Source organism: Sebastes umbrosus, chromosome 9 (assembly GCF_015220745.1).
Source record: "Sebastes umbrosus isolate fSebUmb1 chromosome 9, fSebUmb1.pri, whole genome shotgun sequence".
NCBI lineage: Eukaryota > Metazoa > Chordata > Actinopteri > Perciformes > Sebastidae > Sebastes > Sebastes umbrosus.
This window is the reverse complement of record NC_051277.1, coordinates 13915350-13937104: the sequence shown is the minus strand read 5'-3', so window position 1 is coordinate 13937104 and position 21755 is coordinate 13915350. Positions and strand designations below refer to the sequence as shown.

Here is a 21755-nt window from a genome sequence, read left to right as displayed (position 1 = left end):
GGCCTCTTTGTTTAGGCTGTGATCATAATTAGGAGAAAATATATCCAAAGCAAAGAAATTGTTCATTGTTTAACATTTATGATGGTCTAAACTTTTTTCATATGGAAGATTTCAACACATCTTTTTCAGCTTTTCACTGTTTTTAAGCCACAAAGTAAAACGTTATAACACAATCTACATACATTTGTGCACTCGGTTAAACTCCATTGTGTTTGAATACACATTATGATTGGGGACCGATATAACTGCAGCTTATTTAAAGCTTCACAGACTTTTTAGACTTGTTTTTCTGGCTTAATATTCTTGTTTTGTTATGTTTTAGGTTTGTTTTAAAGGCCCTACGCAGTCATTCACAGATGCTTTCATTTACTGCCAGATTAGACACTCTCTTATGGTAAAAAACACACCAAAGCAAGGCGAAGCCACCGCTCGCGCCTACTAATTATTTTCAATGAGAAGCGACAAATTTTTAATGAGGAACATGAAAAGATCACAGTTGGCAGGCAGCATGGAGGAAACAGTTCAAACACTAAATGAACATGTGACAGGAGAGGGTAAGCAATCACACACATCAGGCTGTTCTTATTCGGTGTTCGTACTTAAAGTTACGGAAAGTAATGCAATGTAATTTGTATATTACCCACATAATCGTGAGTCAGGACGTGCAGGGATCTTGTTTCCACAGTTTAGTTTTGTGTCCGTAATTCTGTATAATATATAGAGTACACCCCGTAGTGTTCAACGTAGGAAATGCATCTCTTTACGGATGGATACAAACGCTACCGCAGATATGGGAGATTAATGTCTTTCGCCGTCAATGTTCACATAGCCTATTTTAATCATGATGTATTTTACTAAACCTAACAAAGTAGTTTTGTTGCATTTTTTTTGTTTTGTTTCAATTTACAATGTTTAGCACGTGTTTAAAACTGTTTAAAACTGTTTAAAACTGCGACTGTAATCTGGGGGAAAATATGTTTTCCTCCAAACGTAATTGAGAGTGCAGTTTAGTTTTATGGGAATGTAATTTTGTAGGAGACAGGGTTGGAGAGTTTGAAGTGTTTTATGCTTTTGACCTCACCCAACAACGATGTAACAATGTAATGACACACCTCTACATCAGTGCAGCAAGGTGAGAGGTTTCACCAGACTGGAGATCAGCAAAAACAAGATTTTCAGTTGCTATCCAAGCTTGACTGCAGTTTTGAACTTGGTGATTTTAGTTTGTTGGGCTCAAGACGACGATGGTTTTCAGTGGCTTATCTTCTCAATGGAGTTTTTGGAGCTGGATCAATTTTGAATTTGCAAGGAACCAACACGTTGAATTATCTAAACTTTCCTTTCTTTTCAGAAAGCTGATGTGCTGCCTGAAAAAAACTGAACTGAACTGAACACTTAAGAATTTAGATTAGAGATTTAGTTGGAATTATGACAAATAATCCATAAAAATACCTTCATAAACCCGTAATTCCTCTACTAGAACCCACAGCATCTGCATCTTAGGGCTGACTCTTGAGCAATAACATCAGAATGAACTCAAAATGTTTGTCTTCAACATTATAGAAACCAAATCTGTGACTGTAGACCGATGGAGGTTGAGAGAAAAAGATTAGGAAAGAAAACAGGAGGAAAGGCAGAAGAGATTTAGAAGCTTGTAAAAGGGCTCCTTTGGGTCTCAAATTAGACGCATGACAGAAGGCTTTAAAATATAACTGCTGCACAAAGGCAGCATTCAGAGTCACATAATACAAAACAAGTGACCACTGAGGATGAAGAGATTTTATCTATTTAAATACCCGGGAATGATAAAAATGAAACTCTAGATTCGTTAAAAGTACATGATCGAGTAAACAAACCGGCCTTCTTATGATTCCATGCTGATCCCTCCTCAGATCATCTCAACAAAAATTCCTGACTGTAGCAGAGGAGAAAGATATGAATGCATGCAGAGATTTCCAGATCTTTTCATAGTCTTTTATTCATGGAAAGAGTTTGGTCGAGCTCTCAGTGTCAGTAGAAACATGTTAATTATGAGAAAAAACTCTCAGCCTGCGAGATTTCCCCCTCATTAAAAGTTCCAAACAATATATCCTCTTTATTGTTTCAAAATATCAGTACACGCGTGTCCTCGTCTGGGACACGGACTCCGTATGGAAAATACAAATGAACAGCTCTTAAAGCAGTAGTCAAAAGATCAAAAACCAAAATACACAAAAGGACAAAAAAAGACGAGTCCACCACCAAAAGAGTGCAAAAACTAAATAGTTGTTTTGTAGAAAGCAAGCAGAGGGAGCATTTATTTAGAAACTTTATTTTCCACTTTACAGTTTTGTCTCCTCACGATAATGTTTCAGATTGATCTCCAATTAAAGCCCTGAACAAATCATAACATATATAATAATAATATTGTCAACAATACATTTACATCAGAGGTCTTTAGTTTCTTTACTGGGTGTTTTGTTCAACAAACAAGAGAATTCAAAGATGGTTAGTACAGACTGTGCACATTTCTCTTTTGTAATCTTTTTTTTAGTGGTATAGGTAGAAAAGGTCATTATTAAAAAAAAAACTAAAAAAAAAAGAATTTGCAATTAGCACCGTTACTGTGATTTATTTTTTTTAACTTAGGGATCAGCACTTCGTCCCGTTAGTAGCGACTAGGAGTTGTCATACGGCTGCTGGAGCTTAGATGATGAGGTCGTTGTCCACATCCTCTGCAAACACACACACACACACAAAGACATCCATCAGCACATTTATTTTTATTCATATTTCAAAATGTAATTACAGGATAATTAAAGGATTATTTATGGATGAATTAAGAAGCACAAAAACTACAAAAGTGCAGAAATCGATTCATATTTCTGGGTAAACCAATGATCTTTTTTTTGTTTGGTGATGATACTCACGCTCCTTGATGCCGAAGCAGCTGGCCCACTCCTCCAGGGCGATGTATTTGTCGTTGTCGGCGTCGCACTGATCGAAGAAGCGGGTGGTGCAATGCTCCATGGGAATGAGTGGGGCGCGCAGGGGGGAGAGCTCTGTGTGGGTCAGATACCTGGTGGCACATACAGAAAACAAGAGATTCATTATGGAAAACAACTTTCACAATAAAAAAAAAATTAAATTTCTGTGTTTCTGTTGAATTTACGTAATAAACTTAGTTTCCCTGAGCACAAAACAATTATGACATGATGATGAGAAAACTGGTTTGAGAGTTTGTTGAAATATAAGGCAACATATCCTCATACAACAGTTTGTATGATATCTTACGAAAAGTTATTCCCCATTTTTTGTGTATTTTTCTACGAACGTCCAGCAACGTGACGCATGTTACATGCATACAGTCTTTTCAAAATAAACTTCCGTCTTCACAGGTACCAACTTGGTTAGGTTTAGGAGAAGATTGCAGTTTGGATTAAAATAACTACAGAAGTGGCGTAATTTAAATACTGAAGTTACGTGACAAATAAATCAACGTTAATGTTCACCCGGGACATAAACAGCGGTCTCCTGGGCAAAAGTCTGGTGTTTTTTGACCCACCCATCCACCCTGACCTCCTCCCTACACGGTGTTTGTCGCTCTTTATACTTCCTGGTTCACAATTATGGGGATGACATACGAATTGATTTCATGGGATATATGATGCATTACTTTTCATAGGTATAGCTACGAACGGTGTACGAGGACAGCCTGTCACAGAAGATGCTTTAAAAGTTCACTTTTTTGTGATCACGTAAAAACAAAATGTCCCGTCTGCTTTTACATAAAAGCAAGTTTCAGATGTCTTTGTCAAATCATTGTCTACTTAAAACGCCTTCCCTTCATCCTCATTGCATCTCCTGCATATTGCTATAAATTAAATGCTTGATTTGAAATGAAGCAAAAGGAGAATAGTGGGTTCCTGGTGGTGCGTTTAGAGTCAAGCAGCCACATCATCGTCTTTTAGAATAAGTAGTTAATAAAGTAGTAGTTATAAAGTGAAGAGCAGCTGCCTGTTGGATCCATCAGTGGTGCTGTGGTGTGAGATCAGAGGAAACCAGCCAGCTCCCAGTCTGCCACCAGCTCAACCACTGAGCCTGTTGCCTGACCAACACAGATATTTTAGTTCTGCTGACTCGTCAGAATCTAACCTGAATTCTGTCCAAAACACCTCCCCATTTTTCTTCCATCCGTGAAAGAAAGTTGTGGATGCTGAACAAGTCTGTCCCGCTATAATAAAGTGATTTTTTTAAAGGCGTACCCGTCGACGGGGTGCTGGTCCAGCTGGCCGAACTGCCAGTGGACGGGGAAGATGTACATGTTGTAGTTCTTCTCAAAGTCGTGAGCCAGCAGGTCCATAGAGTGCTCGCCGGCCTGCAGCCTCTTCTCGTTCTCGAAGATCTTCTTCACCTGAAACATTAACAGACACGATCCACATCAGCAAAACGTAAACTCACACACAAAAACACCAGAGCAGTTAAAGAGCCCTAATCAGCTTGTTGAATGGTGCAGATGCCGACTGTGAGCTAATTGGAGTTATTTGTGCTGCAAGTTTAATCATCAGAACTACTTTTGTCAAATCGTGGCTGCAAAGCTTGTGTTCTTTTGTTTGTAAAAGTTGTTTTGCAGCTTTTCTTAATGTTCCACAAAAGCTAAATCATCTCTGATGGGTGTAGTGGTGGAGTTTAAAAGCTGGTATAGTGGATCCATAACTTGTCTCTGGTATTTAGGTGTATTTCAGTCATATAAACATTTCCTCAGTCTGAATGAATCAAGTGTATAGACTGTTTGGATTAGACTTTGTTCTTTATGAGCCATTTCGAGCATTAATCTGTGTCTGGTGAACCAGTGTACAACATTTACCTTCACTATTGATAGTAATATCTCTCAATATTTGTGACATTAATGTATTATTTCTCTTGTAAAGGACTTTGGAAGCAAACTAAATCTTATTGAGTTGAATTATCCTGTGTGTAACGTGTCTTCTTATACCTTTACAAGGCAGCTTGTGAAAACCTGTTGACTATTGGTCTCCTTTTAAATAAAGTCTGTGATCTGATAGAGCACATTAAAGGCACAATATGTACAATAACAAAAAGACTTTAAATACTAATCCTAAACTTGTTATATCCCAAAATATCCTCTTATTGCAAGATAAAATATATTAAGCGGGTGATTTCTGTGTCATGAGGATCTAAAACTTGTTTTCTTTGTATCTGTATTGTATATTCTGCTTTCTTTTGAACCCTTATTTAAAAAAAAATCACATTTTACATTGTTGCTCCACTTCCAGGAGGATTTATGTAGAAGAAAAAAAGTAGTCCTGCACATTATAACATCTATATCACATCACATTCTCCATTGGGACCACTGACAGAAACATAAATCTGTCCACTCACCCTGAGCTTCTGCTTCTCGGTCAGCAGGTTGTTGTCCTCGTCGCGCTCGTACAGAGTCACCAGAACGTTCTTCAGCCAATCCCTCATACGCAGGGGGAACTCGCTCAGCTCGGCGTCCACGCAGGGCTCGATGACTGCGGGGACAAAAACAGTACTGTACTGTAAAAACTGTAACTTAAATTCATGAACCTCAAGCCTTCACTTAGGCACACAAGAGGAATTATGACATTTCTGACACATACAATAAATTAATAATGACTAGTGGAACAGGAGCTAATTTGATGGACGGCATTTTTTAGTTTGGTTTGATGTGTGATTCATAGTTCAATAGAGGTGTGATTTGAAATTTGACCTGCATTCTATTTTAAAAGGCATTTGTTGGCGTATTACTTGACCGTTTGACCATTACTGTAGCACTATGAGTTTATATTCTAATTAGTTGGAATAAATAAAGTTGTATTAAACTGAAACCTGCTGATATTTTTTGACATTTTATAGAAATTAATAAACTGACCTCTTGTCCATTGGGGTAAATTAATAGATAACTGTTTGACATTTTCTCAAATATTACTGTTTTTTAAAAAATAAAGACATCTTAAATCTGTTAAGTGCCATGAAAAAAGGCAGATTTTCCGCCAGTTAACGTCCAACAGCAAAAAATAATCTGTACCTCAATATTTATGTAATTTCATCCTCAATTATCACACATTAGCAACATGCATCCTGTTTTATTTTTGATCTACTGAACACCACCCTGATCTCCATTTGAACCTTTTGGCCCTGACTCATCTCCTCACACTGAACATCACACACACACACACACACACACACACACACACACACACACACTCAGTTTGAACAGTGGAAGAAATGCAGCCTGCAGGCCGCCGGACAGATCCAGACAGATCCAGACATGACGGTCTGACTCACCCATCAATCACAGCAATGCAAAGAGTCAAAACACTGAACACACAGAGAGCTGAGCTGAAGCGTCTTATAGCTTCTTAGCATACAGATGATAGGAACTCAAGATACATCTGATGCCTCAATAGTGAACAAACAGACAGAAACCGATAAACAACAGAAACATGATGTCAAAAGAAGACACAGAGGACAACATAAACACAACTTTCATAAACTGCAACTAAAGATAATGACATAAAGTTCCAGCTAAAGTGGTTAAAAGCGAAGGCAGAAATAGAGTGCTGCAGGCATGACATATTTTTGTAGGCCAACCAGGAAGTTACCATCGCCCTGGTTTTCGCCACAAAAAGCCAATGGGATTGTTCTATTTTCCCCACAGCCAGCGTTAACATCTGGCTCCAGTGAGACGGGCGTGTCCACAGGGTGGAGGCCACATACTCTTTCAATGACTCCAAACAGTCTAAATCATTCCTAAAGTTCAGTCTTTATCGAGCTGTCTGTAAATTCTAATAACTCACCAGATCTCAACCCATAATCTTAATGATCACGGTCATTTTACTGACCATTAATGGTTTGTCTCCACCAAGAACATGCATGCAAGTTCAGGAGTTATGACCAGTGAAGTGTCAGAAGCACAGAGTGTGTGTGTGGGCGGGAGCTCACATTTGCAGGGTCCGATGTAGTCGAGGTGCAGCTTGTGTCCCTTCTTGGTTCCCTCCAGGGCGCACTTGGTGGCGAAGAAGTGGCAAGAGGTGTCGAAGGTCTTGTTGTCGGTGCCGCAAACCTGAGAAGGAAAACCCAGACGGATGAGTTCTCACAGCTCTGAGCTTCTGTGTGATTATATTTCATTAGCAGCTGCATCCACTACGAACTTTTGACTGTTTTTCAAACTCACATGCTCGAACTCTCCCTCGGCAGCGGGGCAGGTGGTGGGGTCCTGGCACACACACATGGGGGTGTTGCTCTCATCCACCTCGCACACTTTGCCCTTCTTGCAGTGGTGGTTCAGGCAGGGATCTGTGAGAAGAGCACAGAGTTATTTCTCAGGAAATGGCCGAGCGGATACCATGACCCAATCCAGACACAAATATTTTCCAGTCCTCTAGAGCAGTGTTTTTTTGCCAGAAGAAACTCAAATGAAGTCATTCATGTGTGAGAGGATTAATAAGCAACAAGAAAGAGTTTGTGCCTGTCTTTAGTCGCTGATTCATGAAAAACAGCAGAAGTCACGGAAACATTAAACTGACAGGAGCAGAGCTTGTTTAGTTTAGTTGCTGAACTTAAAGGGACACTTTCAGTAAAAAGACTGTATTGCTTTATATTGTACTCAAATGTGCACAAACATTTCTGACTGCTCCTATGCTATTTGCACATATTTAATTTATGTAATATGCAGACATTTGGTGCAAAATTTATGTTTTTTGGTGCAAAAATGAGCCTTATTGCAAGAACAGTCCAATTCACAAAGATCAGACTCCTTTATTTTGGAATGCAATGACAGTTGTGTTATTAAAAATAAATAAATAAAGCTCCCCTACATGTCATTTGTGAAAATATATGAGAAAAAAAACAAGAAACTTATAAAATAACATCAACATATAAAATGAAAACTATCAGCATGGGTAGATTTTTGGGTGAACCGATGCTCTAATCTGTAATGCAGGGCATTTATTTTTAATGGATTATATTTCTTTAATTGTGGTATTTGCTTCTTTTAACAGAAGTAAAGCAGAAAATCCTTCAACAGGCAGAATTAAATGTCCGTACATTTTGTACAGTTGGGCTGTTTCCTGCTGTCAGTGGTTCAGCTGCTACTTAAAGCTGGAACATGTAATTACAGTGGCCTGTTATTATGGGATGTTTGATTCGCCAGACTGAGGCTTCACTAAACGTTACGTTGCGGTCCAGATAGCGTAGCAGGACGTCAGAGGAGAGAAACGCAGCTAAATCAAATGTTGTCACATTGTGTTAAGAGATACGGTCGATGTGTAAAACAACAAACATGACATGATATTTAAACCTAGAGACACAGCAACCTCTCAATCTGAAGGATTTATAGAAGTTTGACTTCAGACTTTCATTTGAATTTGTGTGACTGAATTTGTGGTTATGGTAAATCTCCTGGGAATTTATGTAAATTTGTGCACTTGTGAACTTACTCTCGGTAACAATTTCTTCTTCTTCTTCAACAATCTCGATGGCCTCATCGAACTCTCCGATCTCAATCTGGACTGGGTTGGCCCCCACCTCGGGCTCCTGGGAACAACAGAGGTCAGAGGTCACACTGTAAGCAGCTTATGAGTCACATGCAGAGGAATTTAATGTCGTCTGGGGTGCATCGGAGTGAAGACAACCAGCTCCTCCAGTCAACCCTTCTGATCTGATATCGCTTTCTCTTAACTCTCTCTCTGAATCTCGTGCAACAGTCTTCAGGTCTATTTCTGCCCGACGTCCACTTAAAGCAAACCGCTTAAATACCCCTGGTTTTCCTCCGAAAAAGTTTAAACGTCACCACTAAAGAAGGTTCCTCCCTGAAGGCCAAACAGAGTCTGGGAGCAGCGAGACCATAATATCCAACAACAACAAGCAGCTGGGTCCACATGTGGTGAAGCCATGAAGAACGTAATGGCTGGCGGGCAGAACGAACGGCTAAAATTAACAGCTGTGGGATCTCTGGTCCCGCTGGACCTCTGGAGCAGGAAACGATAAAAGGTTCATGTGAAGACGCTTTCGTAAGGGGATATTTCGGCAGTTTAATATTGTTTACAACAGGCTTTTTCAACACATTTTTGTGTCAAAATTGTGGACGGAGCAGGAAGGATTTCATGTTTTCATCCCTCTCAGTTTGTTGGAAACATTTGTCAAAAGCCGCAGAGGTAACAAATGGATTTGGTGATTGGATTTTGGTAAATATCCAGATCTAAGATTTCCACCAGTAACAGTTAAACCCTGGTGGAACAAACTGACATCCAGACTTTCATGTTTCACATTCACTTTAGGAGTGTTGAGATTATTTAAAAGCAGATTCTATTAGCACTCAGGTGTCCTTTCTGGCAGAAAACACTAACTAACTATTGTTAAATTAAGTCGCATATTCAACGTAGGTGGGTGTAAATAGCCGAACAGCTGCCATGTGCCTACAGTATTCTCACCTGGGTGCAAATAGACACTCTGTACACTGTTGTGAAATACTGCAGACTTTCACCTCTTCAAGCCTGTAAACATTATTCAAATTAAACCGGCTGAGAAAAAAAAAGTCACTCCTTATAAGGATTCAAAATTGCTTTGACCCACAAGTCAAAAAGGTTGGAAACATAACCCTTTAAACATGGTGGCAGTATATCCCCTTGGAATGATGTATAACTGATCTCCAGCAGCTTCTACAGAATCAGAATAAAATGATTTATCAAGTGCAATAAACACACAGGATGTTTTTGCTACTTGCATTTGGTTTCCAATGATTCTGTGATGGATCAATTTTGTTTCACAGGCTCAGTAAATGAGTCAGCTGTGGGCGTCCACCACCACCGTCACGTGAACAAATACCACTGAACTTCTCTGGCTGCAGAGTTGAAACCCCCAAAGCTCCATCACGGATCAGATCATGTCTCTGAGCAGCTGCATGGCTCAGGAAACACATCACGGACGCCAAATCAAATTCAGAAGAGAGCAAAAGTATTTGAGTCGAGTTTCACAAACAATGTACAATGTACGTTGGAAGTTCATTTTGAAAAGAATGGGAGTGAGAATGCATTGACCATAACCTGCTTCAGAGATCTATGCTCTTGCAATTCTTTGATTGAGGTGGATTAAGATATAAATTATTTAACGCCGACTTTAGTTTGCATCATTTAAGTTTTTAAGGAGAGAAGAAAAACGTGGCTGGTGTACTCTCAAACAGGATGAACATCTGGACTAACCTCAACAATCGGCTCCTCGGTCATCAGCTCTTCCACGATGGGCTCTTCCTCAGTCTGAGACACACACACACAGATTAAACATTATAACTCATGTGCATGAACACACACTTGTGGGTGCTCATAGAACAACACACTTGCGTGAAGGAAGTCAGAAGCAGACAATGATCACACACACACACACACTTTGAATTTTCATGCTCATAAACACTCAGCTACAGCGGATTTTCCAGCTGGATTTAGGAAAGCGAACATAGACTTGCAATAAGCACACATGCACACACACACACACACACACACAGTAGATATACACAGGAACTGCACTTGGATGGAAAACACACACGTAGCTGATAATCACACAGGAAAGGAGAAAGGAGGAGACAGACTCAGGAAAACACACAAAGAGAGGAACATGCTCATAAAGCCTGAAGCAGAGCACACACACACACACACACACACACACACACACACACACGGTATAACTCACGGGAGCAGCCATGGCGTGGCCAGCCAGGTACAGGACGAAGACGATCCACACCCTCATCTTCAAAGTCTGTGGAGACAAACAGACGGACAGGTGAACCGGTTTTCCTTTATTCAAGTTTTATAGTCACGTCCACACAAACAAAAACTATTATTAAGTGAAGCCACATAAACTAATGTCTAGTGTTTGCTTTGTTGTCATTTTTCAATATCCTTTGGGTGTGGTACCTGTGATGGAATAATTGATATACAAGTTATCTTTGGAAGGAAGAGGTCCGGAGCTGATGATGTCTTACAAAAGAAGGTTTATTGAAGCTTGATCAAGGAGAATTGACAGGTCTCCACAATAGATGCTCTCTGCGTGAAGGCCTCACAACTCTGTCCTTCCTCCCCGGTGCTCAGTGTCTTACCCCTTATCATGTTTTGACTTACTCCGTTCCTCTGGCATCTCTGACCCTGGTTGCCCTAGCGAATGGCTCTACGGTCTCCACTACAGGCACAGCTGTACAGATAACGGTGGCTCCTCTAGACAGGACTCCAACCCAAGAATGTCAACAGAGGGACACTCTGACAAACACTCTGACCTTTCTACCAATAAGAGAGGAATTGATGGAAAATTCCATCACAGTACCTTTTACCCAATCTGAACCAAGGAATATTGTCCTTAAGTGTTGAATTTATTGAATGTCGTTCATCTTAAAAGGACAACAAATCAGGATTATTGCACACATAGGGGTCCTCAGAGGGTTCCCTGAGGAACACCTAGATCATAAATAAAGCCTTCTGTCCAGTCCAGTCGCACAGCAGTTCGTCAAATTTAATGTATTGATTCATGTACATAGACACAAATTTTATATTTTTTCATGATGGTCAATACGAAATCAATTCGTATGTAATCCACGTAATTGCACCGCGTAGGGAGGAGGTTGGGGTGGATGGTATGGGTAAAAAAACGCAGGACTTCCGCCCAGGAGACTGGCGTTCATGTCCCGTGTGAAAGTAGAAGTCAAAGTTGATTTATTTGTCATGTAACTTCTGTACTTAAGTTACAGCACTTCTGGAGTTATTTTAACCCAAACCTGCAATATTTTCCTAAACCTAACTAAGTAGTTTTGTTGTCTAGCCAAGTCAATCTATTCCTAAACCTAACTAAGTAGCTTTATTAGGAGTAGTCTGGAAGTCTCCTCTTTTATCGCAATGACAAAGTCCCAAGAATCAACCAATGCAAAGATTTAAAAAATCAAGTAAAATCAAGCAGAAAACAGAAAATATTCAACTTGTATATGATGACTCCGAAAATGTTTAAACTTTTCTTTGTTTCACCTTTTTACCAACAAGAATCACAAAACACCTCACAAATGTCTGTTTGTGACAATCTGCTGAACATAGTCTTTTTTTTTACTTTCTCTATATTTGAGTTTCTTTATTGACTCGTATGAAATGAGAAAAATCAGTATTAGGATCAATAAAAATAATCTGAATCTGAATAAAGTCTAATCATTAACCCACCGTACACTGATGAAGCCCTGCAGTCTTTCTGAAAACAACAGAAGCATCTGGACCCAACATGTAACACAACTCTCTCTCTACAGACTGATGGAAACTCTCCAGTTTCCCAAACAAAACCCTCAATGTCCGCTTTGTTTACTGGCAGCTCCTGTTGAAACTGTCTCTGATTGTTTGTGGGTTTGTTGAGTCTCAGTCCCAGAACATCATTTCACCCGCTGACAGGGATTTTCTCTCATTCTGGAGCGTAAATCAGAGCCAGAGCACAGTAGCTGATTGCACTAAATAAAGCTTCAGAAACACGACTGAGTCAAAATAACTTTCTGCCATCTGGATGGAAACAGCCTCCTGTCTTTATGTGCGGTTTCACAACATTTTTCCACCTGAGGCAGACATACTTTAACTCCTCGGATTTCCACCAGGCTTCTGTTTGGAAAAAATACTTTCCATACGGCTTTGCTAAACACATATTTACATCTGAAAACCCTGACAAGTTATGTAAGAATCTATCCCTGATGTGTGATTTTGTGCAGTTGAATGGATGGAGCCAGGTTCAGTTCCTACTGGGGCTTTCTGTATAATACTTATAGTGATATGAGGTGATTCGGATAAAAGCCTCCACCTACAAGCTTGAGATATTAGATGTTCCTATGTTGCAATGTAAACGCATCAGCATGAATATGCTCTAGAGCTAGAGACGTAAAATAAAAAGAGTGAAAGACTTATGGTGGGCGGGTAGGGAGGTGGAAGGGTCCAACAAACACAGGACTTCAACCACGAGACCGGTGTTTGTGTCCCAAAGTGTTGCTGAGTTATTTTGAAGTTACGCTGACATTTGTGATGTGTTTTCCATACTTATGTTACGTTGTTTACGTACATATTTCACTTAGTTTACGTACTTATTTTAAGCCCAACAATGACTTTTTTCTTAAACCTAACTAAGCAATTTTGTTGCCTAAACATAACCACGGCCATTTCACACTAACGACGTGGCGTCAAATAATACGCGAAAAGCCTAAATCATGACACGTGGAATATCCTAAATGTCCTGGTATTTATGCGCCTTCCCATGAGATCAGGTTGCCCACCAATAACAGTAACTCCACCTTGTACGTATTCTCAAAAGAGCACAAATGTTTAAGATCATTGGTTTGGTTTTTCATTATATTACAATCAATTAGAGCCCGAACAGCACTGTATTTGTATATGTAAGACTGATACCAATATCATAATTTGAGAGTTTAAAATGACAATCCGTTAGCCAATCACTGTTTTTTTAACATAACCAAATATTTTTGATAACGAAAATGTGGTTTTTAAAGTCTTATGACCGATATATAGTCTTGTTTATGTACAAGTATAAACTTGCCTCCTAATTTATTTTTTATGATTCTGTACCGTTTGGGGGGTTTTATGTAAGAATAAGGGCGCTTTTACAAGCCAACATTGGTCCGTTTTAGCAAACTCTGGTACGGTTTGTTTGGGCAGTTGTGAACACAGTAATCATATTCTGGTTCGGACCAAAACAACCGGTCCGAGACCGCTTGCAAGAGGTGGTTTCCAAGCGAAGCCTGTGCGGTCCGCTTGCAGTGAGAACATAATCCGACTGCAGGAAGCGAACTAAAATGCAGGCTGCCTGTGTGGGCATTTGTTGAGATGGACACAAGTAATGACAGGTTAACATGAGTGGGAGAGGACGGACTTAGTTGTTGGTTTGACATCTGGGCCGAAGAGAACATACAGAATATGCTAACCAAATGGACTATGGCTTGTGAAATCTCCCTAAGAGTGAGATTTGGCTTCTTCTTCTTTTACGCAAATACACATCCATGTGAAGTCTACACGCTATTTTATAGGCTCTTTTTCATCTAATCACAAGGAAAGCATCTATCCGTCTATCTGATTTACCTCTCGTCTCCATCTGATTGTCTGAGCATCCATTGTTGGTGAAACTCTTTCTCCATCTCTGCTTCTCCTCCTTCATCACGTCTCGTCTGAAGGACTAAATAAGGGTGTCTTTGTTCGGTAATGGAGCATGGCGTTGCTTGGTCTTCCCCCCTCTTTCTCTATTAGTTATCTCCCTCTGCACCTCCATTAAATCAGCTGTTTCAGCCAGACATCCAGAAACGATCTGACATCAAACGGCGTATGGGATGTATACGGGTACGTTAACGTGTCTCTGGAGGCCGACTGTAAAGATCTAAGTCCTTGCTGTCATTTCATTCACCCACGTTTCCGTTATTTTTTGGCTTGATGTCAAAAACATTTTGCCTCACATCAGTTTGTATCTCTTGTTTCTGTTGAGTTTTTTACTGCGAAGGAAATTCCTCATGCAGGGCAATAACACAGAAGTGAGCCGACACAGTTTGTACAATACACTGTACTGAACGCTGCAGGAGATCAGCGGGGGATAATAAGATTTACAAAACAGAGCTGGGAATAGTTGGAATTCCTGCAGCTCGAATAAGAGGGCAGCAGGTTTAAACCAACAATAAATCAATAAAACTAAACCATCCGATCTTCTCACAGAACATTAAACTTTGGAAAATGTTCTTCTTTTGTTCTTTTAACATGTGCAGCGATTATCATCTCAGACTCGGAGGAAGTGAAGATGAATGCCACGTCTCTAAAAACATCGCCTTGAGGGAAACTGAACGTGACATTTTGGGGGTGGAGGAGCACTTTGCTCGGCTGGTTGCCGGGCGTCCTAAAGAACGTAGGAGGGCCTCTTGACACGAAGCGTCTGAATAGGCTAACATGTTTGAACAGATGCAGTGAAGAGGGTAAAGTTTGCATATAGTCGACTAGAGTGTTGACATGTTTGACAAATCCTGAAGCGACACAAGAATGTTCTGTCATTTAGACAATAAAGAATAATTGATTGTTCGCCTTTAGGCGCATACTTCTTCTGTTGTCACTTTCAAAATAGTCAAAGTGCACGTTCAGAAATGACTGATGTGTAATCCAGTTGTTGAAGATGTAGCATTCTTCTTTTTGAGAGCAAGTTTATTCACGTTTTATCATCAGATGAGCGTGCCTGGAGAGCCACGTCCTCCAGTGATACACCTCAAAACTGCAACAACAATTCTTGCTCACACCGTACCGCTAACTGACAAGAGAGAGTAATTCTGGAGAATAAAACTAAAAAGCAACCTGATTATTGTTGCATCGTTTTGTTCTCCCTGTCCAGGGAAAGTACAAATCGTTAAGTGCTTAATGCAGAGTCAAGTGAGGACTTTTACAATGGGGACTACTGTTTGTGAAGGTCCAGAGATGAGAAGTCTTGGGCTTGGACGTGGAAAAATACAGAAAACCCTGGCAGAGGACGCAGACAGTGACGTCTCCAAATAACCTGCACAAGGAAACGTCTCTGTACTTTTAAAAAAGATCAGCTAAAAAAAAACAACGAGGTGTTCTGCTGACGGGAAGTTTCATAAAAAGAATTTCAGACACACATATAAGTCTGACTGGAAGCGACAGTTTTAATGAGATCGCAAAGAGGGGAAAATAGTAAAATGGTGTCATCTCCAGAAAGTGTGGGCTCAGTATTTGATTTGGAGGGACGCAGTGTTCCCGTCGTATGTCCACTTTAACATATTCCTGTTTGGTCAGAGATCATTGGGCCGGACGAACTGACGTAACAGCAAAACAAATTATTTTATTTGGAAAGCTGCTCTCATAATCAAACAGGGCCGAGGCTAAAAGGGAAACTTCAGGCCCATAAAGGGGCCCTTTTTCTCCTCAAATGTATTTAATTTGGGAGGTTAGTTAGGTAAGCAAGTGTAAACTGGCTGTGGAGGCAAACAACCTGCTCTGGAGCTGCTATCGGTCTCGCTTTCTCTCTAATATCGCTCTCTCTCTCTGCTTCAGATGCTCTTTAAAGGGAGCAGATTTAGAGGAATTCTTTCTTCTTCTCCTCGGTGACATAACAGGCGGGTTGGAAAAACAACCTGTAGCAGTCTGTCTGCCAGCAAACAGTGCAGACAAACAACACTGGCATGCAAAGGACTGAGACGGCAAATATTCAGTAAAGGCTCTGAGGAGAAACAGTGATTTCCTCTGTCTGAGCTCTGTAGAAGGAGATTTGATCTGATCTGATCTGAGGTTTGATGAAAACATCAGGATTCAACAGTTTTGTTTCCCTCTGATGTAGCAAGATAAAACTTTAATTTTGCATCCAAAATCATCTGCTGTCTCCATTTTTCATATCAGAAACAAGGACTGAAATTCCAAGAAGAAAAAGAAACCCCACTCAAAAATGTGAAGTTATTATCAGAAGACTAAAAAAAAATAATACACCTGCCCTTTAAGTAATTTACTGTTGTAGACTGTACTGTACTTCTTGAGCCAGCAAGGTTGCAGCGTCTTTGTGTCTCTCTGTCGTCACCTGTCAGCTTCTATTACACTTGTTTCTTCCTTCAAACTTGATGGTGGTTCAGTATAAAAAACAATAAAATCTAAGACAAGGAAGGAGTCTCTTCTACAATGGTTTCTATCATTTGGTCTTTATGACGGACTGATTTTTTTGGGAATGTGAAAGGTCAAACAGGTGGTGGAAACAATGTCAAGAGATCTGAGTTTGGCAGTAAAGCCTCTCTATCCATTGTCTGTATCAGTCTACGGTAAATAGGAGCCATTAATTATTGTAGTGCAGGGCTGTCCAGAGCTTTATGATCTGTCCCACAGACTTTTTTACTTGTCTCGTAGGCGCGGCAGGAGCGCAACCTACCAAGCATCTTGGAGAAAGCAGCACGCCTGGAATTTTCCACACGTTTCTAGATGCAACATGTGAACTAAGCTCTTCGTGGTCAGCTAACAAAGACACAGTCAGAAAATGTAAACTGTTATAAAGCTATAGATCAGATTCAAGGCTTTTAGTCTTTTTTTCAGAGATGAATTCTACAAGCTTGGTCAATTAAAAGGTTGATCTAAGTGACCTGCAGCGACTGTAGCCCTTTCTATCTCCTCAACCGGCAATAAGACACCTGCCAAATGTATTTCTCTGGAGGGTTCAGGGGGAAACCCCTCTAAGTTACCTGGACAAAGAGCAGTTTCAGAGAGACCACCAGTCATCGCAATCACTCACTCAGGAAACTCTGAGCACAAAGAGCACAAACAACAAGGGAAGAGTGGAGGAGCGTTCATGGGAAAAGGATATATGTAACCTGAGTTTCTCGTCACCTGACCTCTTTGACTCCCTTCCCCCTTGTCTTCATCAGGACACATCCTCTCGTTTCCTACTTTTACTGAATTTCACTTGAGGCAATAAACAGTTCCCTCAGCGTTTTGATGATTTGTTTGTCTTCTCTCTGAGCTCTCTACTGTGGTTCGAGGCCAGAAATATTATATGTCTCTGCAAAATAAAAGCCAAACACATCTTGTACAACACTGTATTGTTGTTCAGTCACGGAGTGTTTCTGCTTTCATTTGGCTTTGATTGCACTTTGCTCTCTGTTCTCTTTGTGTCTTTTTACATTATTGTTATTACTGTTAATGTCTGCAAAGATAAAATGATTCAACAACTAAAATTTTTGTTTTTACATCATCAGTCAAAGTCTCATTGGCGTAAATCTGTAGTTGAAATGCCTTTTGTCATCTCCAGCGACCCGTCTCAGTCTTGCTATTGTATGAACACTGTGAGAGGCCAGAAAGCATCACCTTTATGTGGTCAGTATGGCAGCCAGCCAGCAAGTCAGTGTGTAAAATAAAAATCACTTTGACGTTTTTAAATCTCTGATTATTATAGTCTTCCTAGTGGCAATAATTAAAGCTTCAGAGAAACATACAATAATATAAAACACAACTCTGTCATATAAATGCGGCTTTTGCTGCCCTCAAATAAATGCCCGCTAATAACAGTGATTCAACCAGCTCAAGAATGAGTTTTCATTATAGCTGTCTGTTCACCTCACACAGCCACACAGGAAGTGATGTCTTTTACAATGTTGGTTTGAAATAAATAGAATAATTGCAGAGCTATGATGTAATCGTGGCTGGATTTTTCCATCTCAACAGGATGAGTCACATTTAGTTTCTCTGTTACAACCTTTTTCTCTGTTAACTTTCATCATCTTCCCTCTCCCAGTCTTTCTCTCCATCTGTTTCTTTCTTTGTCCTTCTTGCCGACATTAACTCCAGAATCTTCTTCTCCACATTGAGTTCAGACAGCTGCACAATCCGTATTTCCTGTCGGGGGATTAGAGCTTTTCTAGAGATTGCCAAATTGGCCCAGTATTTCCCAGCATCCTCAGCTTCAACGCCACTATCCCCTCCCCTCCCCTTCCTCCTCTTCCTCCTCCTCCTCCTCCTCCTCCTCCTCCTCTTCGGTTCAGACCTGCCACCTCAACAATTAAGCAGCCAGAGACGCTCTGTCTCCTCCTCACTCATACTAATGCAGACACTTTGTCCTTCAGTCTTCCCAGACAGGTGTGACGAACGCGGAACAAAAGAACTTCATTTAGAACCACAGAACAATTTTAAACATGTTATTCAGACTGAGGAGAGAGGACAGGAGTAGAGAGTATAATGTGTTTTCAGAGCAAAACAAATCTGTATCATCTCAGATTGTCTCAAACAACTTGCAAGAAGAAAGTCAGAGGAATTACTACATTTCTTGAAACAAAAGATGCTGAAACATCTACAATATTTCCACTTGATGCCACCGTACAACCTTAAATAAACATGCCGTCTTGGGCTTGAATAGTATAATAAAGGGCTGGAACAAGCAAATACAGAATATTTGCTTTATACTGTATCATCCTGGGGAAAAATGCCAGTACAGCTAAACTGCTGGACACTTCACTGAAAAGTCCTTTCCCAAGAGGCCTCAAGTTTCCACATCACGCGTGTCAGTTGAATATTGGACCATGATTGGTTACTAGTTGTGACGGTACAAAATCATCTCGTACGTCCACGTGTTAAAACTCGTATTTAAGGTGAGTACAGAGAAAATATCCTCCTTCAGCAGACGCAAATGAAAACACATAGATGATTCTGCACAGTGAAGATTGAATATCCAAGAAGGTACAACATGCAAAACACATTTTTTTGAGTGGAGGGGGGCTTTAAATATTGATCTCTTTAAATCTTTTAATCTATATTTGATTGTGTTTTTTTAATTTTTTTTAGAGAAACTAACAAAGCAGGTTTAGAAAATCAGTTTTCAATAACCAGCACACCCAACCCTGACTACTGTTGTTGGAACCTGACTGCAGGGATTTGCTCCCATTCAGCCATAAGAGCATTAGTGAGGTCCAACACTGATGTCGGGTGATCAGGTCTGGCTCCTTCTAGTTTGGTGTTGGATGGAGTTGAAGTCAGGACTCTGTGCAAACCAGTTAAGTTCCTCTAAACCAAACTTGGAAAAGCATTTCTTTATGGATCTGGCTTTGTGCACGTTGTCATGTTGAAACAGGAAATTTCTCTGAAAAACAGCCCTGGACCAAAACCTTCAACCAAACTATGCAAGAATTTCAGCCTCTTTCTGCAAATCCCTCTCCCCGTGAGTGAGCTTGAGTGACGTCCCGAGACACTTGAAGGCATCTGAACTAACTCACTGAGCGCTTTAAACAGCTGGTAACTGATCGCCATGGCAACCCGCATTCCTTAACATGGGAGTAATCAGAGAGGGGGAGTCACGGAGGGATGAAGGCAGGGAGAGATATTTGTCGGAGAAAGGCTCCCATTGCTCGACCATGCAGGCTTTGTTGGAATCCCGTCCACCCCCACTCCTTCTCATCCTCTTCCAGCTTTTCTTTCTTTCTTTCTTTCTTTCTTTCTTTCTTTCTGTCTAGTTACTTTATTTTCATAACTTAAATCCTGCAGAATCTATTAACAAAACTTGGAAATCTTCAAAAACAAAGAGACAACAGCAGTTCCTGCATCTAAACTAAAGTCTGACAGTGAATCATAAGTTTTATAAAGCATTTGACAGCAGATAATCAACCCATAGGATACAACAAAACATAAAAACAATCAAAAATTAAACCGCATCTCCTTCCTCCCCCAAGCTTTAACCCACAATCCCCCTCGCCTCCCCCTCCTCCTCCTTCTCCTCCTATTGCCGATGTGGCACACAATCACCTCCGGAGAGATTGAATCCTCATAATCACAGCTTGTTTACCTGCAGGGAACGATTTTCCTCGCAGCTGTTTTGGCAGTAATGACAGAGGAGATTGTTCACTGAGGTTTGAGGCCACGGTAGCTGCCTGTTAAAGCAGATGTCAGTCCTGTTAAAGTAAGTGTAGATTGTGGAAAACTGGGTGGAAAATTGAGAAATTACCACCTCAGAGCAATGCAGGCAGCTGCTGGAGAAACTGCTGCAGGTAATCAAGTGTGACTTTTCAATACTGGATTGGATTTTTGAGATTGCAGCAGGTCAGCTGTGTGTCTGTGATTTTGCTGCTTGGTTCAGACTTGCAGAGAAAGAAACTGCATATTTTATTTATCACAACTGGCAAAGAAATGTGAATCCATTTTAGGGCAAAAAAAAACAGTTTTTAAAAGTTCATCTTCATCAAACTTCTCCCTCAACATAAAAGTTTTATAGCAGGATTATCACAATAAACTAAAAACCTAAATTTGCCAGTAAGTTCCTGCCAACTTTGATTGTTCTCTCCCTCCATAAATTTCCCAGACTACAAAGTGAAATATTAAATCTTCTCCAGACCTGCAGCGTCACATGATAACTGATAACCAGAGTCAGGAGATTGCGTGCAGAGTGAGAGCTCTTACCTTTTGCTTTGCAAAGCAGGGAAATAGTAGAGAAGTCAGCTGTATGCGGGACCCAGGACGTTCTAACAGCCTCAGCGGTTCACACAGAAGACATTTCCAGTGGGACGTCCCAGATTGGACACAGACCCCCACCTCCCTACACTCAAACCTCCCATTACACCCTCCCTCTCTCTTCCTGCTCAGTTTTGTGGTGTAACTGAGTAACTACACTTTCAGAAATACAGCTTTAAACCAATGCAAAGATCTTTTTATCAGTTCAAACCTCTTCCTCTCTCTTTTTAATAGATAGCATGTTCATTTACACCTTTTTTCCTCTTAGATATGTTCATGTTGACTTCTTTCTTAGAGCCTATATGTAGAGATCTATAATTCCTTCCCAGATTCTATTAAAAACAAATTTCTTCTTTGAAGTAAAATCATGTTGAGAAACTTTTGTTTTATTACAGACCCCTGAAATGTAACTTTTATTACGCAACTTGTGATCTAGAACCTACATTGAATTAACTTTTAATTCACTAGCTAGTTTGAATTGGTTTGAACTTAGTTTGATATTATTATACAGCAAAATTAAAAGAACAGTGTGTAGCATTTAGGGGGATCTATTGGCAGAAATGGAATATAATATTAATAAGTATGTATTCTTTAGTGTATAATCACCTGAAAACACAAATCATTGTGATTTCATTACCTTAGAATGAGGCGTGCGTTTATATCTACCTATGGAGCAGCCCTCATCACAGAGTCCGCCATGTCTCTATACCACAGACTGTATATAAAGACGGACAACTTGACAGCTCCTTAAAAGTGAAG

At 40.2% G+C, this 21755-nt stretch overlaps 1 protein-coding gene across 1 annotated transcript; it reads right to left on the bottom strand.

Moving 5' to 3' along the window:
- Positions 1-1973: 1973 nt before the first annotated feature.
- sparc (secreted protein, acidic, cysteine-rich (osteonectin)) lies at positions 1974-21096 on the bottom strand. The gene is made up of 10 exons (XM_037780559.1): positions 20946-21096; positions 10711-10776; positions 10227-10280; positions 8466-8562; positions 7202-7323; positions 6970-7090; positions 5383-5516; positions 4245-4393; positions 2910-3058; positions 1974-2714 (listed from the first exon to the last, which is right to left on the bottom strand). Exons 2-10 carry the CDS (start codon positions 10765-10767, stop codon positions 2686-2688), a joined length of 912 nt encoding a protein of 303 aa, XP_037636487.1. The 5' UTR covers positions 10768-10776; positions 20946-21096; the 3' UTR covers positions 1974-2685.
- Between the last annotated feature and the right edge of the window lie 659 nt (positions 21097-21755).

Excerpts from the sequence above, each read along its gene's own strand:
- sparc (XM_037780559.1), bottom strand. The coding sequence starts at position 10,767 with ATGAGGGTGTGGATCGTCTTCGTCCTGTACCTGGCTGGCCACGCCATG. Across the intron at positions 3,059-4,244 it reads GACCAGCACCCCGTCGACGG|GTATCTGACCCACACAGAGC; the intron begins GTACGCCTTTAA and ends ATGTGCCACCAG. Across the intron at positions 2,715-2,909 it reads CTGCTTCGGCATCAAGGAGC|AGGATGTGGACAACGACCTC; the intron begins GTGAGTATCATC and ends GTGTGTTTGCAG.